The following is a 14,154-nucleotide window of genomic DNA, read 5'->3' as shown; positions in this document are numbered from 1 at the left end:
GTCCTGATCAGAGATCAGAGATCATTAGAGTCAAATATATCGCTCAAATAACCATAGACCCGCACACAGGAAAGGAAGGCCCAGAGTTACTTCTGCTGCAGAGGATAAGTTCACTAGAGTTACCAGCCTCAGAAATTGCAAATAAATGCTTCACAGAGTTCAAGTAACAGACACATCTCAAAATCAACTGTTCAGAGGAGACTGCGTGAATCAGGCCTTCATGGTTGAATTGCTGCAAAGAAACCACTACTAAAGGACACCAATAATAAGAAGAGACTTGCTTGGGACAAGAAACATGAGCAATGAACAATAGACCAGTGGTAATATGTCCTTTGGTCCAAATTTGAGATTTTTGGTTCCAACCGCAGTGTCTTTGTGAGACGCAGAGTAGGTGAACGGATGATCTCCGCATGTGTGGTTCCCACCGGGAAGCATGGAGGAGGAGGTGTGATGGTGTGGGAGTGCTTTACTGGTGACACTGTCAATGATTTACTTAGAATTCAAGGCACACTTAACCAACATGGCTACCATATCATTCTGCAGCGATACGCCATCCCATCTGGTTTGCGCTTAGTGGGACTATCATTTGTTTTTTAACAGGACAATGACCCAACACACCTCCAGGCTGTGTAAGGGCTATTTGACCAAGGAGGAGAGTGATGGAATGCTTCATCAGATGACCTGGCCTCCACAATCGCCCGACCTCGACCCAATCGAGATGGTTTGGGATGAGTTGGACCGCAGAGTGAAGGAAAAGCAGCCAACAAGTGCTCAGTATATGTGGGAACTCCTTCAAGACTGTTTGAAAAGCATTCCAGGTGTGAAAAGCTGTCATCAAGGCAAAGGGTAGTTACTTTGAATCTCAAATATAAAATGTATTTTGATTTGTTTTCACACATTTTTGGTTATTACATGATTCCGTATATGTTATTTCATAGTCTTGATGTCTTCACTATTATTCTACAATGTAGAAAATTGTAAAAATAAAGAAACTTTTGACTGGTACTGTATATATATATATATATATATTAATATAAATATATATATATATATCCAACAGATAAACTCTTATTAACTAAGGTCAACTCTGGTAACTAAGGTAAACTCTGGTAACTAAGTGTGGTGAAGTTTTCTTTAGTTTATGTATAATTCTGTTATCTAAAAAATGGACATAACTTGTCATAACTTATGATTGATAAGATCATGTTTTTCTATTTTACGATACTTTCAAGCATCAAACACTTTTCTTTGCATTGATACATGTGGTCAAATGTGACCCGGATGGAATCCTTTGCGTGATAGCATGTGATTATTTACGGAAGCTCTCGAATGAGGTCATCTATCACATTTTCAACATCTTTGTTCGGAACCATTCATCCGCTCCCAGTGTAGCTGGTATCCGTAACTTCGGGAACAGACACTCTGCAAACATGGCTTCTGCCACTACCCCGGTTGTCCCTGAACAGTCAGCGACAACCACACATTTACCAATGCTCGACATATCCAAGCCCCCCGTTATAGAAGGATTTACACCTCTATCTCGACCCAGAGAAGAGACGTTTCAGGAGAAGTTTATGAGGAAGTCGAAGGAGAACCCGTTCGTCCCTATAGGTCAGTTACATAAGCGGTACTGTAAGTCTATTGAAAATGGTCCAATGTCCACAGCTGTATGTATTCGGCTTCAATACATACTATTACTAAATTAGATGATTCAGGCATTGAATAGACTGTCATTTGGTCAATCACTTACCAAAGAGACAGCACTGTTGTAGCTAGTTAGCTAACTATGTTAACTCGTTTGCTAGCTAGCAGGGGAACAGCATACAATCAATTTAACCGCTAATATGGTAACTTTACAGCCAGCTACAGTTTTAATAAGATGTGTCATGCACAGTGTCCTTGTGGACCCCATACGGTACAGTAAAAGGCGTCAACATTGATGATTTAATTGGAACAAATCCGAGTGTTCCGAGCCCCATTATGAAACATTACAGGGGCCATAATGTCCTTGTCAAGGAGTTTTCATTAAAAAACTAAACATGTATTATAATGGTAAACTAGTGTAATCAATGGGTCATACACTGGGTGCTAGACTACACAGGTCAGTAACTGTCAGTATAACATAGTTTAGTTATTGGACATTTATGTGAATATAACACCGGACACTACAACACATTGGGCGTGCTCTCTGTCGCTCTTCTTTCCCCTGTGGTTACAGGGTGGATTGCACACACAATCGGGCCTAAAATATTTTAAGATTTACACCAGTGCTTGTTCTTTTACAGTACAATGGATTGTACACCTTCAGACCCCCTTTCAGTCTTCCAAAACAAACCAGAGAAGCATTGAGACCACTTTGAAACAAAATGGAAGTTACTGAATGCACCTCCTTTCACATCAGCTCTTTTCAGACCGTTTATGGAAAACCTCATTGTTTTCTCCTCTCAGGTTGTCTCGGTACAGCTGGAGCGTTGATGTACGGTCTCCGAGCCTTCAAACAAGGCAAGACCCGGCAGTCCCAGCTCCTGATGAGAGGACGTATCTTCGCACAAGGCTTCACTGTAGTGGCTATCATCTTCGGCGTGTTCACCACGGCACTGAAGAAAGACTGAGCAGCATTAGGGTTGTATTCATTACTGCAAAAACGTTTTTTTTTGCAACGGGGAAAAAAACTAAAACAAGGGGTTTCTTATTAGACAAGTTCAGGTAGTCCCTCCTTGTTTCAGACTGTTTTCTAGCGTTCGGCGACTAGTGAATACGACCCAGGCCTTTTGGAACCTCCCGCCAGTCTATCCTCTCCTTTGAGCCTTGGAGAAAAGTGTGGTGGGAATGAAATGTTGTTTGAATACATAGAAAGACTAACATAACAGATATTTAAAAAGGGCCAATCAACTGTTTTTTTCCTCTCTTCTCTCGCTCTCCCTTTTCTGGACTTCCTTAACTGCTTTGGGCTGATCCAGTCAAATGAAATGTACACCCTGTTCTGCAGATGGCAAAGCAAGCAGGGCACAGACTGCCTTGAGTTAAAAACCTAATTGTGTAACTATATCCAATGCAATGCAGCCATCCACATATGTAGACACACAGCTGACCCACTACCACTTGCTATCGGTTAGAGATCCACCTCTGTAATACAGAGAATTATAACAAGACTCAGAACCACATTTTTTTTAGCACCATGTATTGTCAGTTCCACTAGCCATGTATTAGCCATATCAAGTAAAACAGAGTCCTGTTCCTTCAATAAAAATGTAAAAATTAATAGTTTGTCTGCTGTAATACTTGAGAGAAAGATGGCTCTTAGGACCAATATAGTGATTAAGGAGTGTTGTAGGGACCGGTGAAGATAATCGGTCACTGTGGGGTTCTGGTAAAGGAGGCAGAGGTACAGCCCAGGGCTTTCCTAGTGCATTTTTACCAGTAAGCCTATGGTCTCCTGTCTTCCCAAAACAGCCCCTGTTTTTAGTACAGTCTTATTTAAATCCTCACACACACACAACTCTTTGTTTGATGATGAGTTTTCCAGTTCCCATGTAACATTCTCATCTGTGTGAGGCTGGATGAGGCCATCCTAATGGATAACAGTTGATCACAGATTCACAGGAAACGCAGCTGGGGGGGGAGGGGTTGGAAATATGACTCGACATGGACACTAGTCTAATGTTGTTTAATATGGCCATGATTAGGTCTCTGAACAGAGTGGCTGCGGATCACTGGACCTTTCTTCCCTGGGGGGCTAAACGTCCTCGCAGATTCTGTACGTGTGGGGCTTATCTACGTCCAGTCTTAACAGGCTACTCTGGTGAATGGTGCTGATTTAGTAACATAATATCAGATCTATCTGGGGGGGGGGGGGTTACCCAAGGAGCCGAAACCTTGGCCTAAAAACCATGACATAACAAGCCCCCTATTATGTGAATTCTTGTGGTGCCGAGAGATCAATCTCAGAATGACAGGATTCTCTAGATGGGAAGACACTGTTGGAACAGACTACGTTGGCTAGCCTGATCCCAGATCTGTTTTAATGCTTTTTGTTGGAACAGACTACATTGGCTAGCCTGATCCCAGATCTGTTTTAATGCTGTTTGTTGGAACAGACTACGTTGGCTAGCCTGATCCCAGATCTATTTTAATGCTGTTTGTTGGAACAGACTACGTTGGCTAGCCTGATCCCAGATCTGTTTTAATGCTGTTTGTTGGAACAGACTACGTTGGCTAGCCTGATCCCAGATCTGTTTTAATGCTGTCAACTTCTATGGCCATCGTCTAGACCGTATGTAGAAAGGGTCATTGTCGCGTTTTGGCAAGACCGCACACAAAACAGATCAGAAAACCAGGCTATGAAATAGTCAAGCCTGGGAAGGAAACACATTTTTTTTGCCAAAAGTACAAACAACGACAGGAGTTAAAAGTCCAGCAAGACCAACAAGCTCATAGCATCTAAAATGGCAGGACAAATTACTAGGTACCGTTAAATATTATACTACAGTAAATTAATAGGTCCGTGAATCAATTCTTAACTAAAAAAATAAAAAATAAAAACTGCCATATGTGGTTTAAAACCTATTCCTAATGTAGTACCTGAACAGGACTGGCTACATTACACCCGACACATTAAATCAAATACAAATTACAGTGGAGATGAACCTAATCTGTTATTTAATTAAAAGAACACTTCACACCCTAAATATTGGGGAGAGGAATCACACTTAAAAGATAAGAGGTTTGACCCAATGCACCCCCCCCCCACTCCCTTTTATGAGAGGAAAGAAGTTTAATAAAGAATTTACAGTAACCATATTTTGTTAACGGTCAAATAGAAGCATTGTTGATGGGAAGTTAAAAAGACAAGAGAGCAGTCAGTCGTTCCATGTTAAGGTAGTGAGAGGTATATCACATCCACTGGATACATTACATCAGAATAAGGAAAGATGGCGGGAGAGACAATACCTTTCCTCTCCACATGTTACAGACATGACAGAAAACAGGAGGGTCTGAACATATAAGGAACCCTGAACCAAGAGTAGATATGAAAAGAGCCTAGAACATTCTGCCTTAATGCAAACCAAGGTTCATAACTCAAGAGTAGGCGTTTAATATATTTTTTTTAAAGGAGGGAAATATCACCACCCTTCTGTTCTATTGGCCGTACTAGCGCACCAGAGGTGTCTGTTTGAGGGCTATGAGGACCGAGCGCATCCGGGACACGTCCTTGGCCGTCCTGTTGGTCTTGGGGTTGAAGTCACAGAGACAGGCCACTCTCTCCCACTCCGTCCCTGGGCTGTCGCCGTCAGCCTCAGACAGGAAGGCCTCTTCAGATGCCCTGGAGGAGGGGAGGAAGGGAGATATGGATGAGGTGTTGGACAAGGTGTTTGAGGGGACGGTTTCCCCAGACACAGATTAAGCCTGGTTCTGGACTAATAAGCATCTCCTTTGAAATAACATTTTATTAATCAGTGTCAGGAAAACCGTCCCATAGAGTTTAGTACCACTGACATGCCATGCTGCCAAAACACTCAATCACTTCCACATCAGACTCACAGCCCCTCAAATCACTTCCACATCACAGACTCACAGTGGGTGTACATTTGACTAAAACTTACACACAGTATTGAAAATAGGCTACATGCATTTCTGGCAAATGTTCACAACTGAAATGATAAGATGAAAGACAATGAACACTGTTGTCGTCATTTATGGACACAGTCAAATACAGTCCCTCCAGGACCCAAAATGGAGCCTAACTAGTGTGTTTGTTTCACAGTTGGGACATGCAAACACCTTTAACTACAGGTAACACACTTAAAAAAAAAAAAAGACAAGACAATACTAAACCAAAAACAGAAGAGTTCCAAAACCTACACGAAGTTTATCACTTGAGAGTTGGGCTGATGGTAGAAAGTCTCATCAGCAAGCCTAGGTGTTCAGAGCAAAAAGACAGAAGGGAGTGAAGAGAGAGACGAGTCAGTGGCATACAACATACAGAGTTAAGGTTTGGTAGGACAGGAAGCCATAGTGACAGAAGAACTAACAAGATTCAGGAGGGTGAACACTACATTGTAGACTGACCAGGTGAATTCAGGTGAAAGCTATGATCACTTATTGATGCCACTTGTTTAATCCACTTCAATCAGTGTAAATGAAGGTGGGAGGAGACGGGTTAGTGAATTATTTTTTTTAAAGGCTTTGAGACATGAATTGTGTGCCATTCAGACGGTGAACGGGCAAGACAAAATATTTAAGTGCCTTTGAACAGGGTATGGTAGTAGGTGACAGGCGCATCGTTTTGAGACAAAAACTACAACGCTGCTGGGGTTTTCCCCCCCCACACGCTCAACCAGTTTCCTGTGTGTATTGAGAATGGTCCGACATCCAAGTCAACGGCAGGCCATTGGTTGAAAACGGGTCATTGATGAAAGAGGACAAAGGGAGCCTGTCACAAGTTATGCAGAGCAACAGACAGACTACAGACAGTCAACCTGACAGATACATAAAACTAATGTAAGAACTCGTTGTACTCTGAAACTAAACGGGGGTTCGGCTGCCGACGACCTTACAGAGTCCCACGTCTTTCAGAACCCTCCCCCCCCCAACCAAAAAAAAACAAGACACAGCAGTGGGAACAAAAACACTTGAAAATTGCCTGGTCTGATGAATCCTGGTTCCTGCTGTTTCACGCCGATTGGAAGACTAGAGTATGGAGGAAACCATGAGTACATGAATCCATCATGCCTCATGTCAACGTTACAGGCAGGCGGAGTGCTGGTGTGTTTTCATGACACACATTGGGCCCCTTTATAAAAGTGGAGCAACGTTTTTAAATACCACAGGATATCTGAACATCATTGCCAATCAGGTTCATCCCTCCATGTCAGCAGTGTAATTCTTCAGCAGGATAACACCCTATGCCAAAAGGATTGTCCAGGGATGGTTCCACAAACACGAGTGACTCCAGCTTATTGCAGTGGCCTGCCCAGTCCCCAGTCACCCAGTCAACCAGTCCACCAGTCCACCAGTCCACCAGTCCACCAGTCAACCAGTCAACCAGTCAACCAGTCAACCAGTATCTGTGGGATGAGATGGAACAAGCTATTCAAAGTAGAGATTAGAGGTCGACCGATTCATCGGAATGGCTGATTAATTAGGGCCGATTTCAAGTTTTCATAATCGGAAATCTGTATTTTTGGACACCGATTTCGCCGATAAAAAAAATAAAAAATAATTATATATATATATATATATATATATTTTTTTACCTTTATTTAACTAGGCAAGTCAGTTTAGAACACATTCTTATTTTCAATGACGGCCTAGGAGCGGTGGGTTAACTGCCTGTTCAGGGGCAGAACGACAGATTTGTACCATGTCAGCTCGGGGGATTCATTCTTGCAAACTTACAGTTAACAGTTAACTAGTCCAACGCTCTAACCACCTGCCTCTCATTGCACTCCACAAGGAGACTGCCTGTTACGCGAATGCAGTAAGCCAAGGTAAGTTGCTAGCTAGAATTAAACTTATCTTATAAAAAACAATCAATCATAATCACTAGTTAACTACACATGGTTGATGATATTACTAGTTTATCTAGCGTGTCCTGCGTTGAATATAATTGATGCGGTGCGCATTCACGAATAAGGACTGTCGTTGCTCCAACCTTTACCTAACCATAAACATCAATGCCTTTCTTAAAATCAATACACAAGTATATATTTTTAAACCTGCATATTTAGTTAATATTGCCTGCTAACATTCATTTATTTTAACTAGGTAAATTGTGTCACTTCTCTTGCAACAGAGTCAGGGTATATGCAGCAGTTTGGGCCGCCTGGCTCGTTGCGAACTATGTGGAGACTATTTCTTCCTAACAAAGACAGCCAACTTCGCCAAACGGGGGATGATTTAGCAAAAGCGCATTCGCGAAAAAAGCACAATCGTTACACGACTGTACCTAACCATAAACATCAATGCCTTTCTTAAAATCAATACACAGAAGTATATATTTTTAAAACCTGCATATTTAGCTAAAAGAAATCCAGGTTAGCAGGCAATATTAACCAGGTGAAATTGCATCACTTCTCTTGCGTTCATTGCACGCAGAGTCAGGGTATATGCAACAGTTTGGGCCGCCTGGATCGTTGCGAACTAATTATTTAGATAGACTTAATTATATGATTTGATATTTGATAGAGCAGCTATCAGGCTCGTAAGCATTCATTCAAACAGCACTTTTGTGCGTTTTGCCAGCAGCTGTTTGACTTCAAGCCTATCAACTCCTGAGATTAGGCTGGTGTAACCGATGTGAAATGGCTAGCTAGTTAGTGGGGTGCGCGCTAATAGTGTTTCAAACGTCACTCGCTCAGACTTTTTTTTTTTTTCCCCCAGGTCTTTTATTTAGCTTTAAAGCTGGTAGAGGGAAAATGTGACATTAATTTTTTAATTTTACCTTTATTTAACTAGGCAAGTCAGTAAAGAACAAATTCTTATTTTCAATGACGGCCTAATGACGGCCTAGTGGGTTAACTGCCTGTTCAGCGGTAGAACGACAGATTTGTACCTTGTCAGCTCGGGGATTTGAACTTGCAACCTTTCGGTTACTAGTCCAATGCTCTAACCACTAGGCTACCCTGTTCCCCTTGCTCTGCATGGGTAACGCTGCTTCGAGGGTGGCTGTTGTCGATGTGTTCCTGGTTCGAGCCCAGGGAGGAGCGAGACGGAAGCTATACTGTTACACTGGCAATACTAAAGTGCCTATAAGAACATCCAATAGTCAAAGGTTAATGAAATACAAATGGTATAGAGGGAAATAGTCCTATAATTCTGATAATAACTACAACCTAAAACTTCTTACCTGGGAATATTGAAGACTCATGTTAAAAGGAACCACCAGCTTTCATATGTTCTCATGTTCTGAGCAAGGAACTTTCTTTTTTTACTTTCTTCTCCAACACTTTGTTTTTGCATTATTTAAACCAAATTGAACATGTTTCATTATTTATGAGGCTAAATGGATTTTATTGATGTATTATATTAAGTTAAAATAAGTGTTCATTCAGTATTGTTGTAATTGTCATTATTACAAATATTTTTTGTATATATTTTTATTTATTTAAAATCAGCCGATTAAATCGGTATCGGCCTTTTTTGGTCCTCCAATAATCGGTATCGGTGTTGAAAAATCATAATCGGTCGCCCTCTACTAGAGATCCACCACCAGCCAACTTGACAACTGTAGGAAGCATTGGAGTCAACATGGGCCAGCATCCCTGTGGAACACTTGACACCTTGTAGGGTTCATGCCCCGGCTGTTAATACCCCGACAAATTAAGGCAGTTCAACACAATATTAGGAAGGTGTACCTAATGTTTTGTGCAGTCAGTGTATAGGACAAACCAATTGCATTGTTATGATAAAGGCTGTCGTGGTAACAAGCGTTCAATTATAAAGGCTGTCGTGGTAACAAGCATTCATTGTCTCAACCATCATAGTCCACAGTAGTCAGCAGTTTAGACGAGACAATGGCCAGATATACTGCAACCTGACATTTATAGGTCAATGGACTTTTCTAGCCTCAGGGTATATCCCAAACGCCCCCCCCCCCCCCTTTAGTGCACTACATTTGAACAGAGCCCTATAGGCCTTGGAGTGGTACACAATATAGAGAACCAGGTGCTATTTGGGATGCAGAATGTTTGGTTTTTAGGCTGTTGGCCTGGACACAGTGCAGTGCTAGCCTCTCTCTCATCTTAGAAGATAGTCACAGGGGCATTACAGCAAGAAATGGAGCTATAGTTACCGCTCTCTCTCTCTCTCTCATCTTAGAAGATACAGTCACAGGGGCATTACAGCAAGAAATGGAGCTATAGTTACCGCTCTCTCTCTCTCTCATCTTAGAAGATACAGTCACAGGGGCATTACAGCAAGAAATGGAGCTATAGTTACCGCTCTCTCTCTCTCTCTCATCTTAGAAGATACAGTCACAGGGGCATTACAGCAAGAAATGGAGCTATAGTTACCGCTCTCTCTCTCTCTCTCATCTTAGAAGATACAGTCACAGGGGCGTTACAGCAAGAAATGGAGCTAAAGTTACCTCTCTCTCTCTCATCTTAGAAGATACAGTCACAGGGGCATTACAGCAAGAAATGGAGCTATAGTTACCTCTCTCTCTCTCATCTTAGAAGATACAGTCACAGGGACATTACAGCAAGAAATGGAGTTATAGTTACCTCTCTCTCTCTCTCTATACAGTCACAGGGGCATTACAGCAAGAAATGGAGCTATAGTTACCTCTCTCTCTCATCTTAGAAGATACAGTCACAGGGACATTACAGCAAGAAATGGAGCTATAGTTACCTCTCTCTCTCTCATCTTAGAAGATACAGGGGCATTACAGCAAGAAATTGAGCTATAGTTACAAGCTGCTACTTTGACAACATCTGCTGGGAAGCATGAGAGAAGGTTGGTTTTAGAACAGAAAAGCAAAGAGTCCCCCAGAGAATAAAATATCTTTACGGCGAGAGAAAGAGAAGTGAACGGGAGAGAAATACTTTGATAGTAATTGAAGTGTAGGATTAGAGGGCATTAAAATAGGTCATTCATAGTTCATCATCAGTTAATAGTCAAACGCAATGAGAAGTTACGTGTTATTTTGTTACTTCCTTAGGTTTTACGACAGTTCAGACGTTTTACGACAGTTCAGACGTTTTACGACATGTCAGACGGTTTACGACAGGTCAGGTGTTTAACGACAGGTCAGACGGTTTACGACAGGTCAGACGGTTTACGACAGGTCAGGTGTTTTACGACAGGTCAGACGGTTTACGACAGGTCAGACGGTTTACGACAGGTCAGACGGTTTACGACAGGTCAGACGGTTTACGACAGGTCAGGTGTTTAACGACAGGCCAGATGTTTTACGACAGATCAGACGGTTTACGACAGGTCAGACGGTTTACGACAGGTCAGACGGTTTACGACAGGTCAGATGGTTTACGACAGGTCAGACGGTTTACGTCAGGTCAGACGGTTTACGACAGGTCAGATGGTTTACGACAGGTCAGGTGTTTAACGACAGGTCAGGTGTTTAACGACAGGTCAGACGGTTTACGACAGGTCAGACGGTTTACGACAGGTCAGACGGTTTACGACAGGTCAGATGGTTTACGACAGGTCAGACGGTTTACGACAGGTCAGACGGTTTACGACAGGTCAGGTGCTTTACGACAGGTCAGGTGCTTTACGACAGGTCAGACGGTTTACGACAGTTCAGGTGTTTTACAACAGTTCAGGTGTTAAACGACAGGTCAGACGGTTTACAGCAGTTCAGCTTGGTGACATAGAAATAGACACAAACGACTGATCCTTCAAGCATACAAACTGATCTCTGAATTTCTTACCAATCCTGAATAATGAGGCATTATCTATCTGCTCCAAAAAGCAGGCCAACAAAACATTGGAACCCTGGGGGCAGAGGTCAGCTCAGCTGTCACAGTTTCCACTCCGTTTAAGCTATTTACCAGGAAATCCTGTCCACGTTATTATTAGAATAAATATTTTAGGTACATGAATAAAGTCAACTTTCCGTGACAGTCTATCGAAAGTCTTTAAGCTTAAACTATAAAACGCATCTTATTTCCTGATCTGATCTCACGGAATAACCACAGAAACACACATTCTGATCATATCAACACTCTTAATTCTCATAGTTAACTACTACAGATACAATTTACATTTCATATTTTGTGTGATATATGTTGTAAATTGTCTGAACTCGTATTTCCTGTTATGTTAGTTTCAGGGATGCAAACGGGTGATGGCCCGACAAGGTGACACTGAAACAGTAAATCCCTGCTGGGGGGGGAATACAGGTTTTAACTAACTAAACAACAAATAATATCATCTATATGATCAGTCTCTGTGTGTAAAATAAAAAGTGGTTAATGTGAACCTGACTCACAGATAAAACAAAATGTAAAGAAAGTAATCCAATGTTGTTTGTTGCCTAGTCTTAAGAACAAAACAATACACTAATATTACAGTTACCACGGCAGCCTTTATGATAGAACGCTTGTTACCACGACAGCCTTTATAATAGAACGCTTGTTACCACGACAGCCTTTATGATAGAACTCTTGTTACCACGACAGCCTTTATAATAGAACGCTTGTTACCACGACAGCCTTTATAATAGAACGCTTGTTACCACGACAGCCTTTATAATAGAACGCTTGTTACCACGACAGCCTTTATAATAGAACGCTTGTTACCACGACAGCCTTTATAATAGAACGCTTGTTACCACGACAGCCTTTATAATAGAACGCTTGTTACCACGACAGCCTTTATAATAGAACGCTTGTTACCACGACAGCCTTTATAATAGAACGCTTGTTACCACGACAGCCTTTATAATAGAACGCTTGTTACCACGACAGCCTTTATAATAGAACGCTTGTTACCACGACAGCCTTTATAATAGAACGCTTGTTACCACGACAGCCTTTATAATAGAACTCTTGTTACCACGACAGCCTTTATGATAGAACGCTTCTGACCACGACAGCCTTTATGATAGAACTCGTTACCACGACAGCCTTTATAATAGAACGCTTGTTACCACGACAGCCTTTATGATAGAACTCTTGTTACCACGACAGCCTTTATGATAGAACGCTTGTTACCACGACAGCCTTTATGATAGAACTCTTGTTACCACGACAGCCTTTATAATAGAACTCTTGTTACCACGACAGCCTTTATGATAGAACTCTTGTTACCACGACAGCCTTTACGATAGAACGCTTGTTACCACGACAGCCTTTATAATAGAACGCTTGTTACCACGACAGCCTTTATAATAGAACGCTGGTTACCACGACAGCCTTTACGATAGAACTCTTGTTACCACGACAGCCTTTATAATAGAACGCTTGTTACCACGACAGCCTTTATAATAGAACGCTTGTTACCACGACAGCCTTTATAATAGAACGCTGGTTACCACGACAGCCTTTACGATAGAACGCTTGTTACCACGACAGCCTTTATAATAGAACGCTTGTTACCACGACAGCCTTTATAATAGTATGCTGGTTACCACGACAGCCTTTATAATAGAACTCTTGTTACCACGACAGCCTTTACGATAGAACGCTTGTTACCACGACAGCCTTTATAATAGAACGCTTGTTACCACGACAGCCTTTATAATAGAACACTTGTTGCCACGACAGCCTTTATAATAGAACGCTTGTTACCACGACAGCCTTTATAATAGAACGCTTGTTACCACGACAGCCTTTATAATAGAACGCTTGTTACCACGACAGCCTTTATAATAGAACGCTGGTTACCACGACAGCCTTTATAATAGAACGCTGGTTACCACGACAGCCTTTATAATAGAACGCTTGTTACCACGACAGCCTTTATAATAGAACGCTTGTTACCACGACAGCCTTTATAATAGAACGCTTGTTACCACGACAGCCTTTATAATAGAACGCTTGTTACCACGACAGCCTTTATAATAGAACGCTGGTTACCACGACAGCCTTTATAATAGAACTCTTGTTACCACGACAGCCTTTATAATAGAACTCTTGTTACCACGACAGCCTTTATAATAGAATGCTGGTTACCACGACAGCCTTTATAATAGAATGCTGGTTACCACGACAGCCTTTATAATAGAATGCTGGTTACCACGACAGCCTTTATAATAGAACGCTTGTTACCACGACAGCCTTTATAATAGAACTCTTGTTACCACGACAGCCTTTATAATAGAATGCTGGTTACCATGACAGCCTTTATAATAGAACGCTTGTTACCACGACAGCCTTTATAATAGAACGCTTGTTACCACGACAGCCTTTATAATAGAACGCTTGTTACCACGACAGCCTTTATAATAGAACTCTTGTTACCACGACAGCCTTTATGATAGAACGCTTCTGACCACGACAGCCTTTATGATAGAACTCGTTACCACGACAGCCTTTATAATAGAACGCTTGTTACCACGACAGCCTTTATGATAGAACTCTTGTTACCACGACAGCCTTTATGATAGAACGCTTGTTACCACGACAGCCTTTATGATAGAACTCTTGTTACCACGACAGCCTTTATAATAGAACTCTTGTTACCACGACA

The 14,154-nt window shown here is 41.8% G+C and overlaps 2 protein-coding genes across 4 annotated transcripts in view; one reads left to right on the top strand and one right to left on the bottom strand.

The window, feature by feature from the left end:
• The first annotated feature begins 1,312 nt into the window (after positions 1-1,312).
• Positions 1,313-3,262, top strand: higd2a (HIG1 hypoxia inducible domain family, member 2A). Its single transcript, XM_021583228.2, has 2 exons — positions 1,313-1,611; positions 2,449-3,262. The coding sequence occupies exons 1-2, from the start codon at positions 1,431-1,433 to the stop codon at positions 2,610-2,612; spliced, it is 345 nt and encodes a 114-aa protein (XP_021438903.1). The 5' UTR covers positions 1,313-1,430; the 3' UTR covers positions 2,613-3,262.
• A 1,094-nt stretch (positions 3,263-4,356) lies between these two features.
• LOC110504473 (clathrin light chain A) overlaps positions 4,357-14,154 on the bottom strand; it is a 30,862-nt gene continuing 21,064 nt past the window's right edge. For 2 of the 3 annotated variants that reach the window (XM_036970451.1, XM_036970450.1), the window contains exon 5: positions 4,357-5,323. In XM_036970451.1, coding sequence (XP_036826346.1) covers positions 5,152-5,323 — 172 coding nt within the window. In that variant the 3' untranslated portion in view covers positions 4,357-5,151. Of the gene's footprint in view, positions 5,324-5,862; positions 5,917-14,154 lie in introns of all 3 variants that reach the window. The other variant, XM_036970449.1, reaches the window with a different exon arrangement.

This window comes from Oncorhynchus mykiss, chromosome 31 (genome assembly GCF_013265735.2).
Source record: "Oncorhynchus mykiss isolate Arlee chromosome 31, USDA_OmykA_1.1, whole genome shotgun sequence".
NCBI classification, from domain to species: Eukaryota; Metazoa; Chordata; class Actinopteri; order Salmoniformes; family Salmonidae; genus Oncorhynchus; species Oncorhynchus mykiss.
The sequence above is the reverse complement of the archived record's forward strand: the minus strand, read 5'-3'. Positions and strand labels throughout refer to the sequence as shown.